Raw genomic sequence first — 19,596 nt, 5'->3', positions numbered from 1 at the left:
GTTAATGCTTATCATGTAATGTTACCTCCATCCTGAGTATTCTTGCTTCATTTGATACATTTTGTTTTACATTCATCATATTCTCTTAAAGAACGACACAGATCAGGATTAATATTTAGACAAACATTCAGATAAAGTTAACATATTTAATTTGTTGTCTGATAAAAGTTCTGTACTAGGCTAAAATAAATTGCGTAAAACAATAGTTATGTCAAGATTTTAATTCAGACAAAATTTGTTTAGGGTTTGGAATAAAATAAGCATGGCACCCCACGCCCATGAATTTTCCATAAATCTCGAGAAAAATTTAAAAAAACAAAACAAAACACAAGCGTCCATTCTTCCAGTTCAATTGAAATCACTTCCTGTAGTAAGGTACTCAAATTACCTGAGATAAGTTTGCATACAAACCAAAAAGAAATCAGCCACAGACCTCTAGTACACATATATATATATTTTAACATATTTCTTTAACAAGTATTATATCAACTTAAGGCAGATGGTAATATTTTGAGAGAGTTGTTGTGTATTTCATGTACAAAAAGACTTTGTGGAGGCCACACGAAATCGTACAGATGCACACATGAATTACACAATAAACAATTACCTCAGTAAAAACAAGCAATGTGATACAGTACAAAGCTGTGCTGAAACTTAAGACTGGAATGTTACATATCATCATTACAAACAGTTATGTGGACTTTAGTTACGATGACTGAATCTGGGTTGAAGAAAATCTGGTGATCCAATAGTGACAGATCATTTTATAATTGTCCTCACACATTTGGCACAAGTCTGATTTGTGAAAATGAATCATTTCAACGAGAACAGGTCACATTTTTACATTTACAGAAAAAGCTTCATATTTGGTCCACTCAAATTTAATTCTCCCTTAATCATCCTTTTTTTTTTTCCTTTAAATTCCGATTCTTGCCCGTGGGAGAAACAGGAGGGGAAGAAAGTCATTTTTCATGAGGACGTATTTGTTGAACAGCTGTGTTCACTTCACTGTAATCTCAGAACGCCGAGACAAAACATTTCCTGCGTCACTGCTCGCTGTGAAGATCAAATCTCAGCTATAAATGGTCAAAGAATGTGAATATTTTTTTTTCAGTGAGGGTTTGTGCAAAACAAATGCTTTGAATCACTTGTGGTGTGATGGCAGGAATAATTTTCACTTCTGACACAGTCGGCTCTTATTTTTGCAGTTGGTTCTTCAAATGTTTTTTTTAGTACATTTTTCACTGGACAGCAAAAGTGAGAGAAAATGTAGAAACTTCTAAGCGTTGTTTAAATACTGTAAAAATTATTAAGCTTTTTTAAAAAAAAAGATGATTTTTTTTTTTAAATTGCTGAGACTCTTACATATTTATCTTAATAAGAGAAAGTCATTTATTACAAAGACTGGCGAACCTCTACAGTATTACTCACAAATAACCCCTTGTCTTGACACTAAATCTACAAAGTGAAATGAAAAAAACGCTTTACTCGATTAGCTGCTGTATTGCTTTTGCCAAAAGGCTTCATGCCAAAATGCGTTCCAACGTCAGGCTCTGACGTCATTCTCGTCTCAACAGTCCATCACACACAAGTATCTGTGCGGGAAATGCTGGATGTGTCGTTCATTTTGCTTAGAAGTTCCTCAGGTGACAAGTGGTTATTTGAAGATCATACTGTGAACTGAAGTGTGTTGGAAAGGCAGCATCGGACTCTCAAGGTTGAATCTCAAAAGGCTCCTCCTGGTTCCTCATTTCTTCCTCCGTTTTAAGAAAAAACAGCTAAAAAGTTCTGTGGACTGTCCTTAAGAATTCTAACGGAGCCGTGTGAGGGTGACCCTGTGAGATGTGTGCGTGGCCCCTCAGATGCCATGTTTCTCCCAGGACAGTCGGGCCGGGGACGCCGAGGCCAAGCTTGGGGGTTAAGTGAGCAGCTGCCTGATCTCTCGATGAACGTAGCAAAGGAAGTCCATGTAGGAAGCTCCACCGTGCAGGCCTTTATCCTCCACCAGGAACTGACGGAACACTATCTCTGGTTTGTCCTTCTGCCTCACGATCTGGAGCTGAGAGGAGTAAAAGTCAGAACAAGGACAGCAAACCTGCATTTGGGCAAGTAACAGATGACATTTTCTATGTTCACATTGACCTTTACACGTAAATGATCTCCACTTGTCATTGATACATTAACGTGTTACTTATGTTTTTTCAGATTTGACTTAAAAACATGTTGCAAACGATGTGAACCTCTTTAGTTTTTTTTCTTCAATAAACTTGTTTAAGTCTATAACATTTTTATAAAATATAATTTACAGTACAAAATATGAACTGATGCTGTTGTAACAGATGAAGAGGGCATAGTCACAGACATCTCATTGAATGCTGGACTATACTAAGTGCTACAAGTTAATCCTCTCATTCCACTTCACATACAGAACCCTTGACCCTGTTTTTTTTCCTCTCCTCTGTCACCAGGTGCTGCTCATGAGGGAGATGCTGCTCTCTGCAGGTGAAGTAATCAAGGACTTTGGATTAGACCTGCTCAATCTGCGGTAAGTGTCATGCGATGACTTTTGTTGTGCATTGTGAAATTAACAAAGATTGACTGAACAATGACGTGATGTAATGATCAAGTTTCATGAAGATCATCTCAAAGCTTCACCCTGCTGTGATGACTTACAACATATTTAAACTTTGTCACGTTCTCACAGTTAAATAAAAGTTTAGTAGCTGATGGTTCATTTTGGAGTATGAAGGTTTGAGATCGTGGGTTTGAGTCTTGATTGATTTATTTTTTTTCTAGTATTGAGGTTCAAAAGAGTGAAATGTGAAAGAGACACAGTGTGTCAGTCAGATCCGGTGGCTCAGGCTGATAGATGCCTGGTTTGTAGTTCTGAGGTTGTGGGTTCGAATCTTGATTGAGCTTGGGTTTGAATCTTATAAAACTCTGAAGTTTGAAGTACGAAATGAAAAGTGCCCAGAGACGATGTGCACGTGCTCGACGGATTGTTAGTGCAGTGGGTCGGTCCCTGGCTTGTGGTCACCACAGAGGTGCTTGTGCAGGTTTGAGTCCTGCCTGGAGCTGAAGCAGGGGGTGTCCACTCCTCTGGGTTTCGCAGAGATGAACGCTGGGGGTTATGGGAAAATGAACCATCAGCAACTGGAATTTTATTGAAGTGTGAGGATGTGACAAAGGTTTAAAGAGGTTGTAAGTCATCGCAGCAGCCTTTGAGTTAACCCTGGATGAGCTTCATGAGTCTTGCCTATTACATCACCTTATTTTTCCTTTCAATCAATCTTTGTTAATTTCATAAATCGCATGACATGTTCTCGATTAAGCAGGTCTAAACTAGATTACTTCATCTACAGAGCAACATTTCCCCCATGAGCAGCACCTGGTGACAGAGGAGAGAAAAAAAACCACAGGATCAAGGTTGTTCTGTATGTCAAGTGCAGAGTCAGCAAACAAGAAACATAATGTGAATAAAAGTTTGAATGTTCACCTCAACTGTGAGACGTTTGAGTACAACACACATCATGTTTAACACCTCAGCAAACACTTGCTCCCAAATGTATTTGTAAATGTTTGACTTATATAGCACACTCTGTAGAAGGAGTTTTATAAAGTTCACTCCACTGACTTGTATTAGTTGACAGGGTGTCTGTGGGTGTAGTTACCTATTCTCTCCACTAGAGGGAGGCAGAGATCATTAAATGCTTGTTTTACTCATTTGCTTCTCCCTTTGATTTTTTTTTACCTTCATAGAGTTCGGCCTCTTTTCGAGCAGGCTGCTGATGATGGATCGGATCCTCTTTGACAATGGATTGTCCAGTTCTGGCAGTGCACACTGAAAAACACAAAAATAGGAACACGTTACAATACTAATAAACATCATGGATGGAAAACAAAAAGCCTTGTTTTGTGAACTTTTTTGTTCTTTTACTGATGTTGTCTGTCTCCTTCAACACATTACTGTTCTACTTCCCTCATGTACTAGAGCTACATGTTAAAGTGCTGTTAGCTCTGCCTTTGAAACTCTGAGTCAACAATACTGTGATTACACACATAGAAACTCACTCACCCAGTCAGTTGGCTCATTTTACAGGCTCAACTGATCTTCTATTTGGATCTAATACATGATTCATATTGGATCAAATCATGTTCAGATGCAAGATTTTATTACAAATCCAATCTCTGCTGGGTTATGAAGTGGCTATTTCTCAAAAGTGGACTTGACCTGGAGGCATTACAGCATGGTAAGAGAATGTCTGGGTGTTTAGTTAGCCAATAAATCCTCCTGTAAGTCCACTTTTGAGAACAGACCCTTCGTATCTCAGAAAAAAGACTGAATTCATAATACAATCTTACATCTGACCACAGAGGTAACAAAACCGACTAACAGCATATTAACCAAATGAAACAGTGCAAGTGTTATTCTGACCATGTGTCCTTGCATGTGGGCGAGCGAGGGCAGGTTAAACAGGTTCTGGATGAGGTCCGGCGCGCTCGCTTGTCCCAGCCACAGGAACATGGAGTGGCCGTTCTCCAGCAGGAATATTCCAGAGTCGATCAGACGCTCCTCTGAACAGCGCAGTGGAGCAGGCAGAGCCTCACTGCCAACGTCTAAGTTGTGCTGAAACAAAGAACAAATTTCAAATTTACTGTTCAAAAACCATGTTTAAGATGAGTATTTAAAGTCTGAAATAAGTTGCTGTACACTCTGCGAGTTTGAGTTTGTCCCTTACCAGCGGGAGGAGTCGTGGGTAGAGCAGCAGCTGTGTGTCCTCCACCCCCATACCCATGACCGACAGCCTTTGATGGGCTCTGTCGTCCGTTGAGAGCTCTGTGCTGCCAACCAACGGAGCAGTTTTCATCAGGCTGTTCATGTAGACTGGGAACACCTTCATGGCATCAGGCAGGATCAGCTGTATATCAGTACAGGCAGAAGAAGTCAGTTACCTTCTGAGAGAGTGCTTAATAAGATCTTACAGACACTTCAGTCTGTGGACATCAAGGAGCTCTTTGTATCCTAAAATCTGAAAGCTTAAGTTCAACTAATATCATTCCAGGTGTTGTGTATTGTCCTGCACTGACCTGGCTGGCAGCGGAGGGGCTGGCACAGTTCTTCCTGTAGCATGCCAGCATGTGGGCTGTCTGGTTGACCAGGATCTCTCTGACATTCTTCAGAGGCTGGTTCAATATGGCACGATAAGCTGAGTGGGCATAAGAGAAGAAAACGGTTAAAAGACAGTAGAGGAGCACAGAAGGCCTAACACTGGCAGCTGAGGTTAAGGAGGGGAGTAAACCACAAAGGATGAATGATGAAATTAAAAAAAGATCTCAGGCAGGGGACGTGAGAGCACACAGTGGGAGCTGGGCCGATGGAAGAAGGCAACTGAAGGTCAGTAATACAGCTGTACTTAAGGCTCGCTGTGTGCAGATTACAGCGAGGCTCATCTGTAACATGTGGTCCTCATTTTCACAACTCATTCTTCTTCTACTCATAAGTCAAGTGCGCATTAGTAGATAATCAAGTGATGCATGGGGTAAATCCAACAAAGGTCAGGAGGATACTGCAGTACATCAGCAGGCTGCGTCTGCACTACATTACACCACCATATAAAGAGCTGACTGTATGGAATGACTGGTCATACATCATGGGAGGAAAATACATCTCCTATGCACTTGACTACTTAACTATGCAAGCTATAGTGTAACCACATGCATATTTATAATAAAGCCATAAGTGTGGCTTTTTAAAGAAAGCCAGTCACCTGATTTGACAAAGAAGTTGATGAGTGAGTCGGTCTCGCAGCTCTTGTACAGCTCCGACAGCTGCGAGCTGCAGGTAAGACTGAGGTTGTGGATGCGGAGACGTCGCTGTCCACTGATGGTGGTGTACAGCAAGGCACACTGGGAAAAAAACAAATAAAAACATTTCCTAACGGTTCATAATAAAACCTCCTGTCTATGTAAGTCGAGTTTGAATTTAACTTTTTTTTTTCAGTACTGACACATGATAGACTGTTTTCTTGCTAAGACGCAACCTACTCTAATTGGCTTCTAGAAAATCTAGGAGAACACAGATCCTTCTTTTGATTTCGACTCCCCCACTCCTGACAAAAGACACATACCTGCATGAGCGCCCCGGTCTCCTCGCTGAGCGTGTCGTCATGCTTCAGCTCCACGGTCACAGCTTTGTCGCAGTCCACAGCTGCCATCTCTACATCTGTGGTGTTGTTCATATGGATGGCACCAAAGAAGTCTGTGGCCCTGAAGCCTGAAGGGAAACATTCACAAACGTTTAAATCACTGAGAGGCATCTCCTTGTAGCACATGTGTAGTCTCAGGTAAGTCTTGTACTATTCCTCACCTGTGCTGGTACGGACACGCATGACGGCATCAAATCCGATGCTCTTCTCTACGTCTTTCCTCAGGTCTCTCAGGAAATGCTCTCCATCTGTCTCCAGCTGGCGGCAAAAAATAAATAAATTGCATGTGCTAGTTTTTAACCAGCAGATGGCAGTGTTGTCCCAGTTTGGTCAGCTGCCAGTGATAAACAAACTGGGGGCTTGTAAACCTACCTTAACATAGGTAATTTAGTCTAATACCAAGAGAGGTGATTTCCTGATGTGTCAGTCTGAGCTTAACTAGAACATAAACGTGTTTTTAATGGAGTGATAAAATGTGGTAGCGCTTATTAACAAATACTGCTTCATGCCTGCATTGTACAGTTATTTATCATCTATTTCAGTGTAGGTTTGTGTGTCTGTTATACTGCATGTACTGTGCAGTGTGTTTGTACAGTTTGGAGTGATTTCTCATGCTTGCTGCACCAGTCCTATGGGACTGGGCAATAACAGACTGTGGGAACTGTGCCAAAGCCATTAAGGGGATACAACTAGCTTTTATTAGGCTGCAAATGCCTCTGCCTGTTAAATTATGGCTACTCAGTGTCATGACAAGAAATCCATATCATTTATGTGTCTGCTTACAGCATCTGTGTGGGGGTTGAGAGGCCTGTTGTACCTGGAAGTTGTTGTACTTGTAGACAGAGCCGCCGGTGTGCGACGGCACATCAGCCATGGTTGCCAAGTCTACGTATTGACTGGGGAAGAGGAAGAGATCCACACAGCAGCCCTGTGCTACACAGTCCTTAGACAGCTGCTCATACACTCCTTTCTGAGGCTGGAACAGGGTCTAACAGGAACAAAACAGAGAATTGCATTTGGTGAAAATGTATTAAGCTACGACTGCCAGCTATCTGATTTGGAGTTCAGAATATCACGTGAAGTTTACCATTTCCTCTCTGGGATCAATAAAGTACTTCTGAAGTTGCTCACCTTCTCTTTGTCAGTGTTGACCAGCTTTTTATCATCCCTGTTCTTCAGTTTGCCAGGAGCCTCAGCTGTGGGCATGGAGGAGTGGAAGATGAAAAGCTTTCCGCTACATTCTGCTGCCTGGAGGGGAAAGAATGATGAGAGAGAAAAGATCTCAAAAACAAAGATCCCACACAGGTGTGCAGCGTGCTCCTGCCCGACATGTTGATCATAGCTTTACAGTGAAATCATGAGGTCACAATTCCAAGTCCTGCAGGTCATAAAGCGCTTGACTGTATGGCAAAATAAGCTGATAAAGAAAAGTTTAAGGTGTAAGCAATACCCAAAATCTAAACATGAACAGACATGGGCAAATAAATAAGTCTCAGAATCTTTGCTGTTGTGTAATGTCGCAACTGCTTTCAATTAAAAGCTGTGTGTGAACTTTTCCTTTCCTGAGCGCCAAAACAGTGACCTCACATCACTGGGAACGTTTGCTGGACTTTATAATGTAAACACAAACATATCAGGAAGGGAAAAAAGAAACTTCTCTGAGTTGATAGGTTGAATGAGTTCAGCGATACATCAGAAATATTATATCAAATATAATTTTTTTTTTTTCTTTTAAAAAAAACAGTGTTGTGTGTTTTGGCACATTTCATTAGGATTCATTCAGAGTATAGTGGTAAAAAGATATAGAAACACTGCTGCTTATCAAATCTGGCTTGTTAAATTCGAGCTCACGATGTTCAAATGATCTGCATCCAATCCTAAAGCAGGCACACACATGATTCAGGTACATTAGGGACGGCCCCTCGTGTCCCACTGCGTGTTGATAGATGTCACACTGTGGCTAACCTTGAATGCCTCCACGCCGGCTTGAATGACTGGAGCAAAGACTGTTTCGCTCTCGTTGGTGTCAGCAAACATGTCAGGGATCTGGTCCAGGAGACTAGAGAAGAGAGGGACAGGATTATGGCTCTGTCTTTTTAAGGAAAAGTATTTTTTTGTTTTTTGCTTGCTTTTCCTCTCATAGAGTTATTGTTATGTGTTGTATTTCAAGAACTCTTTCTAACACATCAAACAGTTTCTCATTTACTGATACAACACAGGCCAGTCACACAAAGGAGTCAAAAGTTTGTACTTACTTGTAGATAACGGCCTTAGATTCTTGGTAGTTGACGAGGAAGCCGTCGAGCAGCGGGACAAACATCTCAGCTGTGTCTGAAACCACCATCATCTGGGGCTGGGCCAGAGCGCTTTTCACGTTGTAGAAGTGGAGGACCTTGTTGTAGGTGACGAAGCCGACCTTAATTGCAGAGCTCTCCATGCCGTCCTCCCTGGGAGGGAGAGAGAACAGGCAATTTGTGAATTCCAGGATGTTTCTAGTAAGTCTGGTCAAATGTTAACAATGGCTGCATGTGTGCAGTGAATAAAATCAGTTTTGTCAAAGATGTGTTTATGCCTGCTGTCATGTTTACAAGAATCAACTGTCATCTGGCAAATCTTACTGCATAGCTCTTCTATTTATCTCTACCACAAACATAATGTCCCTGCTCTATGAAACAATCAAGAACAGAAGCTGTTGCTTGGGTAAGATGATAAAACTGGCACTTTTCTGGGGCAAAAGAAAACAAAAATGTGATTTACCTTTAGGATGGCCACCCCCTTAAGCATTAGCTATGTTAATTTAACCATGTCAAATTACCAAAACATTCATCGAGGAGCGGAATAACAATCAAGATGGACTTGTTTGTTAATGTTTAAGCTCTCTTCCTGAACGGTGGTCCGGAGGGAAAGGAAGACATTATCTGCTGCAGGTTTACAAAATCCAAGTAAATGTTGGTCAGTGAGGAAAACAACTAAACCCATTCAACTTGTGAGTCATGCCTTTTTTTTTTCTCTCTTTGTCTCATTCTCAGGATTACAGTCAACTTGCTGCTGAATCTACACTGTTAGAAAAGAGCAAAAAAGGTTGTTTTAACGTGTCCATAGTCATTTCCTGTGCTGTTCTGAAGACTTACTAAATGCAAATTTGTACTGCTTATAACTGAAGTATTTTTTTGCAAGAATGGCTCTTTTTTAAACCAAAGTACATCTGAATGTTTATTGTATGCAGGTTTTTGCAGGTTCAGCAAACTTACTGGGAATTTAAAATTGAAACTGTAACAACCATCTACTCTCCCTTCAAATAGAAAGTCCTTTCCTGAACATTTCTAAGACATTTTTAAGAAAGAAAGACTGACATTTTTCATTTCAGCAGATAAGTGCCACTAGATGAACATGACAACTGCTGAGACTTACCAGAACACTCTGAATCAGGGTGTGGAACTGGTAGCTAGCTAGAACCAAAACCATATATCAAAACCTTTCACCATCATAGTTATTTAAAAGCATTCTTTGCTGACACTGCCAACTGCAGTTTGTAGATCTCTCTTCTTAAATCACGAGGATGCTCAGGAGCATGTTACGTGGCTTTGAAGTAACTATGACACTGCTGAACTATATGCCCGCAGTGCCTCCATGAAATAACAGATTCAGAGTGGATCATCTGATTTAGTTCTTTCTCGTACCAGACAGCAACTGAGAAATTACACCGACAATTAAAGAAAGTCTTTGTCTACTCTGCATCCACTTAAAACTGTCTCTAGCTTCATCTTGACTAAATAAACATGCATTTCAGCAGGGGAAAAAATACATGAACCGTATTAAATAGCAGGATACCCAAATGCTTTCATCTAGTGCCTGTATAAACAAAAGTTAAGATTCAAACACAGTTGAAGAGGTGGTTTATCCGAAGTACACTTCTACTAAGTGTTTCAAGGATGATGTCATGCCAGAAGACAAATATGGATATATTGCTTCTGGGACTAATGAGGTGGAGAGGAAAAGAGAAATGTCCAGGTTATTTTAGGAGGAAGCATTCGCTCTTCTGTGATAAATCAAGAGCCGACTTCCGGAAGTAAACCAGTGTTGTCTGCAGAACAAAGCCTTTTGTTTTGTTTTTGTTTGGGTTGCCTTTCAGAGATGAGAGCCTGCACTATAATGCTTTCCATTTTGGCAGCCTTTGCCCTCCCCAACCGATACCCACCATCTGTAAAACTTCATGCAGGAACATTCAGCTGATGAGAACAAATAGTTGGCTTGGCGATAAAGAATTGAGGAAAGCCTTTTTTTTGGAAAGCGTATGTTGACCTGTAATAGCAGCATTTTAGCATATTATGTGAGTGGTAAGAATGTTCCTAACGACTTTTAAATTGAAGTTTAAACTAGTCAAAGTAAGAATATGATCAGAAAACTGACTACATTTTGTATAATTTAATATACAATTTTGAGCACTGTTAAATAAATATTCTGTAATATATAAGAGCTATTTGAAACCGTTAATATCATTATTCAATTAAAAAAAATATATATTATTTCAGGTGTTGAAAGAATTCATGGACTAAGCATGCACATCCATTGTAAGTGTGTGTGTGTTGAGTTTTGCTGATGTATCGTATGTACCTGGGCAGATCCTCCAGCAGAGTCTTCAGCTCATCGCAGATCAGTTTGACCAGCCCACTTTTGATGTTGCTGTAGGACACGTCGATCATAAAGATGTAGGCGGGAGGGTTCGGAGGCTTGTTGTTCTGTGTGAGAAGAAGGCAGGAGGTGAAATGAGTTAGTTGCTATTTTGAAATCTTTCCAAGCGAACGTGGCTTGGAAGGCACAAAGCATGAAATGCCCAATTTCAAAAGGAAATGAGTAAAAATGTTCCTTGTGCACATTTAAGCTGTTGAACAAACCAGTCATGGGAAAATAAAACTATTATTATTTTTAGTCTTGTATCCTCCAATTTAGGGTCTTAATCTTTATCTACCTTAAATTTCTGTTATTAGTTTTCTAATAACAGATATGTTTCCATTAGTGCTTCCTTATAATTTTGGACAGCTGTGAGGAGAACATGACAGTAAAGAATCCATGAAAAAAAAGGCAACAGAGTGTGTGTGAGGGCGACTAACTGTAAGACATTGTTATGTTTCCACAGTTACAAACCATGACAGGACACTCACCTTGCAGGCTTTTGTTTAATAACTGGCCTGCAGAGACTGTTTATAAGTCTTAATAAACAGAGCAGAAGTAGGCCACTGGAGTGACTCAGCCTCGCCAGCTTCCTCTAACCCTCTCATGTTGTTCTCAGCCTCCATGGGGACATAGAACTGATTGGCATCGCTGTCTTTTCAGTGTTTGCAAAAGAACTGAACTGAACACTGCCTGTCCTGCATACAGCTTTGCCAACAAAACGCCCCTCAGATCGAAGTGCCTATTACTCTACGGTATTTTTTGTAAGCATAAACTTTACACTAGCAAACAAATCCCTGGATGTACGTGCTTGTCTATATTGATCCACTTCATCCACTCTGCATTATGTGTATTAAACAGCAGTCATCAGATCTGTATGAGTGTAGTGCCTCGTACCTTGCAGTAGTCCATGGTGGCTACAAACTCGTAGGAACCCCGAGACAGCTCAGGCCTCTCGTAGAAGTCCACCCTCCGGCCCATGTGGTCGAGATGTTGGAAATAGAAGACTGGCACTATGATGAGACAAAAAAAAAACAGTATAAAACTGTGCACAACATATTTATAGTTTAACTTTTACTTCCTAAAATAAAAATATTTTCCTCTTCTAGATTGTTTTGATGTGAGTTGCAGAGTTTCGGGAATATCAGCTGTAGAGAGGTCTGCCTTCTCTCATTTAAAATGGAACTTGGCAGCACTCAGCTTGCGGTGCTCAAAGCAGCAAGAAATTACATTTGAGAAACTCAACAGCAATGTCTCTTCTCAGAAGTCATGACCTGGTTACTCATGATAATCCACAGAACTTGCTGTAAGCGGTTTAGAAGTAGGAGCTGAAGTGCCATCTAGTTTTCTGACTGCCTAACACATTTTGGATGACATTCATACCTTCATTGACACAGCTGCAGAAGCCACACTGGAAGCGGCGACCTCCCTCGATAAACTGCATGTAGGGACACATGTAGGCCTTGCATCGGTTGCAGCGGATTGGACCCGTCTCGCCATGGTTCACAACATACAGAGGAGTCTACACAGAGACACACACCCGAAAAGGCATTATGGTCATATTTTGATCAGCTGTTGAGAAAACTCTAACTGTTCCTAATAAAGGAAATGTAAACTGTGACAGCTATAAGATTTTACAATCTACTTTTTCTACTAGAATTAGTAAGGGTCAAGATTCCCTGAACGGTTTCCCATATTTTCAGTAATGCAACACTTGCTGTACTTGGACCATATCCTCGCACATACTGCACTGAATCCACGGCACCCTGACAACACACACACTGCACTTTCATATACAGAACATTTGTCTGGTGTGGAATGTAAATGTTGTTTAATATACACACCACAGCACTGTTACCAAGTGCCGTATGCAGGCCTGCAGATGTCTTAAGTATTTATTTAACACTCCCAACAGGCTTTGACACAGCGTTAATTTAACATTTTTGCTGGGAGAACTCAACAACCATAAAACACATGCAGAGGAGGCAGCGACAGGTTTATTATTAGACTGGAGGCTTAAAGATGGAGATTAAGTGTTTACATTATCTCAGGGCTGTTTACCCAATGCAGAAGAGAATTCAATGCATATAACACCTAAGCACAGCATGCTCTTCTGAGCTGCAAACAAACTCACAGGATTGTACAGGTTTGAGGGTTTGTTGGAGTAACTGCAGAATGATTTTGTTTTAGATGGAAGTGTAACACACTCAAGTTCAATTCCCTTTGTATAAACCTCCTTTCTTCTTCAGAGGTCCCTGCAGATCTGACATTAGCTAATTACCCTAAAGTCAGATGAGAGAAGGAGAACATTGCCTAAAAAGGCCAGTTGGTGCCTGGGACAAGTCGAGTGCAGGGGGGTAAATATCTGAGGCAAGATTGTTGGATCACATATGATCCAACAAGAGGTCACTCACAGGACAAATGAACTTTTGTAGTACACAGAATCATCTATTAAAAAGGACAGATTCTCTAGTTATATTCAACTGTCCACGATTTAATCTTATTAAATGTCTGGAGTGCAGAATTAAGGTGGATCTGTGAACATAAATATATACTTATTTTTATTATTGTATAATCACCTGGAACTTGAATCATTGTGATTGTTACCAAAAAGGCTGAACCTTTAATACCTACAGAGTGAGAAGGTCATCTTTCACATAGTCAACCGTGCTGAAACGCTGTGTGTCGACAGAAGCCCTGAATAAACCAAACACGACTCTAAGGTGGGACTTTTTTTACAGCTTTTCACAGCTACCACAGATCTTCTACATGCGTGTATTGCCTGACCTTTAAAATAAAAGTAAATGTGCTGATATCTATCATAAAGGTAGATAAAACCACACATTTTACATAAATGTATATAAATGTATAAAATTAATATTTAAATGGGAGATGTGAAGAAAATGCATTAGAAATGCAAAAATGTTGTTTTCCACAAAAAAACACAACATGTGTGTTCTTGTTCTTGAAAGATGACTGAGGACAGAATGTCTTTGGTGTGGGATGATTGTTTTTGCATGCAATGTTCCCTATAAATATAGTCTAGGCCCACCCAAGAAGATTTTTTGATTTACAGGATTTTTTTTTTCCTTTCCAAGAGTCTGTATGGGACTGTGAAGTGTGCAGACTGGTTAAGAAGACTGGTTAAGAATATGCACAATCCAGTAATAAGTAAAGATATATAGAGCGGGAAAAATAATGATCAAAACTCTCACATTACAGCCTACTCAAGTGATGGATGCTGCACAACATAAGGCCAACCACCACAAATAAATTCTCAATCTGTGGGGGACGATGATGCATATTATCATTTATCATTCCATGCAAGAGTTGGACTCAGCAAATGGGCTTTATCACGACCAGGCTGCTATGAATCTGTTCAGTCTTTCTGTCTTTTTTGTTTATCTCAGCAGGGAATTATCTATTGTTGATTTGATCTGAACTTTCTCATTTTTAGATAAAGCTACTGGCTTCAAGTCATATCTAAAACCACGACTTACCTCATTATTTGGCAAGTTGGCAAAGGGTTTAATGATGGTAGCCAAGGGCACTTGGCACTGTTTGGCCAGATCGGCAGTGCAAGGCAGGGCGTAGGTGGTGCAGCGCATGAACCTGGGACTGGCATTGCCTGCAGTGATCAAAATAAAGGTTATAATTCCCTGAGAAAGAAGCGTGGACTGTAATTTTCCATGTTTCTTTCACCATTTCCAGAAATCAGAAGTCAGTCATTAAAATAATCAAGGGAAAGTGTGCATTTTGAGTAAAAGCATATAAATTAAAAAGTACAGGCTGAACTTGATGTTGTCAAGATGACATATGTTGCAAACAGATGCAGATATTACAGAAAGAAAATATGGTCAAAACAGATATAGTAATCTTTGCAAAAATAAATAAGTAAAATGGGGGACAATGGATGAACACCATCAGTTGCATCATTAACTACAAATATTTTGTTCTTGAGGAGAAGTTTAAATGTTATTACCTTGGTCCTCTACAGTGAAGTCAGTGGTGACCAGAGGTGGAGCCTGTCCTCTCATGTTTGTGCTGAAGACCTGCCCCCCTCGTTTCGCTTGATCATCTTCAATCACTTGGGTCTAAAATAGACATATTACACATTAAAACTACAATTCTTCAAGAGTTATATGGTACAATATTTTCATCATGTCATGTACAAATAGTGACAGCTTCACTGCATGGAAAACAAATATCGCAACATCCGTCAAGTCCATGTTTGCTTTTGCTTGATTATATGACAAAATGTAAATCAAAACATCTGTAATCATTTTTCTGTAGTCTTAATTTGTTTAATCATTTTACATTTCCCACAATATAATGAATTAAGTCATTGCAAATAAAGACATGATGGACATGAGGAATTAATAAGCTTCTGGTTCAGAACAGAAAATGTGGAATGACACATGGCGAGCTGGTATGTGAAGGTATGCAGTCCCAGGAGGATTAGTCCACTCACCGTGCTGGGGATAGAGTCAGGGTCCAGTTTCTTCTGAGGTGGTCCTGCCAGTCCCGCTGCTGCTCCAGGGAAGGCTCCTGGCATGCCTAGCTGGGGCCCAGCCATCTGTCCTCCAAACTGGCCTGTACATTAAAACAAGGTCCACTGGCTGTTAAATTATATTTATTTAGCAGTGTGTACTGTGTGATGTAGATAATCATGTGTAGCAGAGATTTTATTTTGTTGAGTAAATGTAAGCTGTAGAATAAGATGTGATATAACTGCTCCAATACTAGCAAATAGAACGTACTGTTTTCATGTTTAGCAAAAGGATAAAGACCGATTCTGTTGCCAAACTCCTCTGTATTACAGACCTGCTCGACAAATAAAATTGTCCTATGGCCCAGAGCAGCCCCAGAGGGGCTGCATGAACACTGCATGAAAGTAGAAACATTTTCTCTTTTACTTTTGAACTCTGTTGTCGTTTAAAATATTTTCTGTGCTTATTTGCGGTTGTTAGTGTCTATCCTGTCATGCAGGATATTCCTCTGACAACAAATCCACACACAAAGCTAATGATCACTCATTATCAGTGTAAGCATCACTACAAATAACTAACCAAAACAATCTTATGTTAACAAAAACTGTTATAAGGCTTTTAAAATACATTTTTTGACTGGTGTGTCAGCCTTACTTTCAAAGGGTTAATAATGTCAGGGTTACCTGCTTGCTGTGGGTATCCTGGTGGGCCACCAGCTCCGGTGGGACCAGGCTGCTGGAAACCTCCAGGGCCTGGAGGAGGTGGCCCGGAGAAGGGTCTACCCATGCCTGCCATCGGAGGGCCTGCCATTGACTGTCCTGCCATCGGAGGGCCTGGCATTGACTGTCCTGCCATCGGAGGGCCTGGCATTGACTGTCCTGCCATCGGAGGGCCTGGCATTGACTGTCCTGCCATCGGAGGGCCTGCCATCAGCGGGCCTGCCATATGCATGTTTGCTTGGGGTGACTGTGGTGGAGACATGTGGGGGGACTGTGGGCCTGGGGGCATCTGAGGCTGGCCCATTGCTGGAGGAGGAGATGTTTGGAAAGGCTGCTGGGCTACAGAGCTTATTGGAGGAGGAGGGCTCTGCATGGGACCTGGGGCTACACAAGTTAAGACATCTAGTGAGCACATTATCCCCTCTACTGAAGTACTATAATCAATAAAAGCAACTACTTTGCTGATATGATGTGACATAAGTAAATAGCAAACTTACCATAGTTGCCTAAGTTCATAGCACTCATCTGATTGGTGAGCTGCTGGGTTGGAGGTGGTGCCTGAGAGGCCATACTGTTGTATGGGGTCTGTAGAGGTTGTCCATAAGCAGCATTAGCAGCTGGTGGAGCAGGGTATCTGAAGGACAGAAAAAAAGCAAGTACAGTGTGGTCTCAGAATGTGCTTCATGCTAATTATTGAAATGTTTTAACAATGCAGTATGATATTTTGCCAACATAGTGTAAATATATATTTTGCATCCAGTCCTTGCTGATTAAAAAAGTAATTTTTCCTTAATAAAGAGATAAGAAAAAATCTTTCTTTGTGTATTTCAAATGGGACACTTTCACTTTCAATATCTCCCTATGTTGATTCCAAAGATAAAATTTGCAGTGCTAACACTTTTCACACTTTGGTGAAAATAGTTACCTTTGTGGGTGTGCGCCATTCTGCTGGACGTTTGGATTGTACTGACTGGACACTGGAGGTGGCGGCATGCCAGCAGCAGAGGAAACTGATGACTTCATCATACCTGCAATGAGTAATGTGTGAGCAGTATATATCTATAGTTTTCACTGCATCATTCCAGATACAAACGTTTGATACAGCATAGTGAGACAAAGTAAACTCTTTCACTCCATGAAAGTTAAAACATAATGATATTATACAAACTAAGACATGTTACCAGTCGTATTCTGCAAAGCATGCCTGTTATAATAATAATAATAATAATAATAATAATAATAATAATAATAATAATAATAATAATTTTAATGTCAGCTGAAAACAGCAAACTTTCATCTCTGAATGCTTGTGAGCTTTTAGCACAGATACAGCTGATATCATTCAGAAATGAAAGAGTGAATCTTGCAAGGTAGCAAGACTGAACTCGTTAAATGAAAGCCCATGTTGTTTGAGAAACAATCCAAACAGAAGTGAAGAAGTCTTTCACCTGCTGGCGGAGCGTTGAATGCCTGAGGTGGTCCCCCATAGTGCCCGTAGAGGGGCTGTGCAGGACCAGCTCCAAATCCACCTTGGTAGCCCCCCATCCCCGGCTGGGCCTGGGAGTACGGGGGTGCAGCAACATAACCCTGTTGACTCATGTTGGTGGGATGACTGTTATTGTCTTCTCATGCCAGAATGAAAGAGTCTCGTCAACCTGTGGAGAGACAGAGTGAGATTCAAAGTTTGTACAATGACAAACAACAAAGAAACACATTTTTTTTCTCATTAGGAAATAGAAATACTGGCTTTTATGAAGCATTTGCATCCTTCCCAATAACATCACTCATGATTCTACTGCTTTCTTAAATCTAGCATCTTAACATAGACACAAAAACAGACGCCAACAATTGATATTTGACCTCATGCAATCATCAACACTCCTGTCACATGGACTTTTGACATTGCTTGTTGAGAGATAAGCCAGGCCAATCCTTACAAACACTATCTCCAGGTGACTACATGAGTTTCTGGTTTGTTGTCAGAACTACAGATCAGTGACATTCACACATTTGCTCAATTCTGGCAATATGAATTCCCATATAGACTTCTAATAAAGGCCATTTTAAAAAACAACCCCCTGTCTACTGCAGCTTCTCGTCTGTCCGAGTTTTAACTAAAGCCTGTCAGTGACTTTTGGTGTCATCTGCATTAAAACGATGAGCTAAAAGCAATGTGCCTGTGGACTTTTTTTTTTTTTTTTTTTTTTTTTTTTTTCCAGGGTGTCAACCTTTTCTGAAAAAACAAGTTGAACTTCAGCACAACTGTGTCAACACAAATAACAGCTGCTTACTTGCAGCTCCATTAAAGGTGTTTTATCACCACTGGATAAAGCGATTTAAGACATTTTACACAAACGAAACGCAAAAGAAAAGAGAAATAAGCGTGATGAACTGTCCGGGTCAACTGTTAATTGTATCCGCCACTTACGAGAATTGCCACGTCGAAGACCGTTATGATGGCTACAAACCTGAGCATCTTCTTTTTCTTCTTCTTTCGATTCACCTCCAGCTGAACGGACACATACACTGTTTAATCCTATTCTGGCTGTGACTTACGGCTCAACACCTTATCGGATGTGTGCTGTGACATGACAGCACAGCAGTGTTGATTACATATTGATTGAAAACATCTTGCTAGCTACGCGGAAATTACTACAAAGTTTTCCTTCGCACGAGCGGCGCATTCATTTCAAACGCGTATCCCGTCAAACAGAGACTTGCCTGACACATAATTAACCATTTGTGTGACCCCGTGGGCAAATATTACCGTAACGGTATTTACCTGAATATTGGGCAGAGTCCTCTTCGCCGTGTATTGCCTTAGTGAAAGCAGAGTGCCACGTCAAACTCCACCGAAGCGCCGGTCGCTATGTCGGCTACGCGGCGAACAGCAGCCGCGTCGACATGGACAGACGAGGCAAAGCTTCCGGTTATATATTTCAAAATAAACTCCTCAATATCTTGTAAATGTTCTTACACAAGACAAGTGACGTAAACAAAATGCCAATTTACAATAACTAGAATTCTAATGACTTATTTAAATATATTTGATGTTCTATACACCCAAGTATTTGTTTTGAAATGTTACTATGTGCTTTTATTTTGAAGGGTAAACAGTTGGACTTCTGGCTTTGGTTTAGGTTTTTTCCGTTGGCTTGATAGCGATGAGTCGTGTCTGGCGCTGTACGCATGCGTGAAACAGAGGAAACCCATACACGTCAGCACAGGGGATGTGGACATGAGCGGTCCATATGATACATGTGTTTCATCACCAGATACTAAAATCTTTACACAAGGGATGTGGCATATGGATGAGGACAACACAACAATCTGATTATAGATATCCTTCAATGTATTTATTAACACTAGGATGTAGATATCATTGAGGTATATAGACCCTGACACAAGCTGGGGAGGAATTTGCTCACACTGTTTTTTTTAATGTAAAATCTATGCTCAGAATCTTTGAATATGTTTTGAGAACATCATTGCATCATGTGTGACAGGAGA

General features: G+C 40.7%; 1 protein-coding gene and 1 long non-coding RNA gene across 4 annotated transcripts; one reads left to right on the top strand and one right to left on the bottom strand.

The window, feature by feature from the left end:
• Positions 1 to 206: 206 nt before the first annotated feature.
• Positions 207 to 19,001, bottom strand: sec24d (SEC24 homolog D, COPII coat complex component). Of its 3 annotated transcripts, none has more exons than XM_037112037.1 (23): positions 18,869 to 19,001; positions 17,535 to 17,741; positions 17,012 to 17,114; positions 16,584 to 16,720; positions 16,051 to 16,470; positions 15,349 to 15,470; positions 14,860 to 14,971; positions 14,378 to 14,505; positions 12,261 to 12,399; positions 11,775 to 11,890; positions 10,821 to 10,945; positions 8,462 to 8,653; positions 8,172 to 8,265; positions 7,338 to 7,454; positions 7,024 to 7,194; positions 6,368 to 6,464; positions 6,129 to 6,274; positions 5,769 to 5,907; positions 5,089 to 5,207; positions 4,740 to 4,919; positions 4,436 to 4,627; positions 3,752 to 3,841; positions 1,919 to 2,059 (listed from the first exon to the last, which is right to left on the bottom strand). In XM_037112037.1, exons 2-23 carry the CDS (start codon positions 17,683 to 17,685, stop codon positions 1,919 to 1,921), a joined length of 3,231 nt encoding a protein of 1,076 aa, XP_036967932.1. In that variant the 5' UTR covers positions 17,686 to 17,741; positions 18,869 to 19,001. The 3 variants fall into 3 exon arrangements, with proteins under 3 accessions (XP_036967933.1, XP_036967932.1, XP_036967934.1); XM_037112039.1 differs by lacking the exon at positions 1,919 to 2,059 and adding an exon at positions 3,129 to 3,388; XM_037112038.1 differs by lacking the exon at positions 18,869 to 19,001 and having other exon boundaries at positions 207 to 2,059; positions 17,535 to 17,685.
• LOC119027136 lies at positions 2,112 to 3,905 on the top strand. Its single transcript, XR_005077306.1, has 2 exons — positions 2,112 to 2,545; positions 3,760 to 3,905. It is a non-coding gene; the product is annotated as an uncharacterized LOC119027136 (long non-coding RNA).
• Positions 19,002 to 19,596: the final 595 nt, after the last annotated feature.

The sequence above is a fragment of the Acanthopagrus latus genome, chromosome 10, assembly GCF_904848185.1.
Source record: "Acanthopagrus latus isolate v.2019 chromosome 10, fAcaLat1.1, whole genome shotgun sequence".
NCBI classification, from domain to species: domain Eukaryota; kingdom Metazoa; phylum Chordata; class Actinopteri; order Spariformes; family Sparidae; genus Acanthopagrus; species Acanthopagrus latus.
Note: the sequence above shows the minus strand (reverse complement) of the source record. Positions and strands in the feature narration are given on the sequence as shown.

Bases quoted from the DNA above. Each gene is read 5' to 3' on its own strand.
- sec24d (XM_037112037.1), bottom strand. From the start codon at position 17,685: ATGAGTCAACAGGGTTATGTTGCTGCACCCCCGTACTCCCAGGCCCAG. The intron at 12,400-14,377 runs GTAAGTCGTGGT...GTCTCTGTGTAG, and splicing joins CCAACTTGCCAAATAATGAG to ACTCCTCTGTATGTTGTGAA. The intron at 8,654-10,820 runs GTACATACGATA...TCTCCCTCCCAG, and splicing joins CTGCTGGAGGATCTGCCCAG to GGAGGACGGCATGGAGAGCT.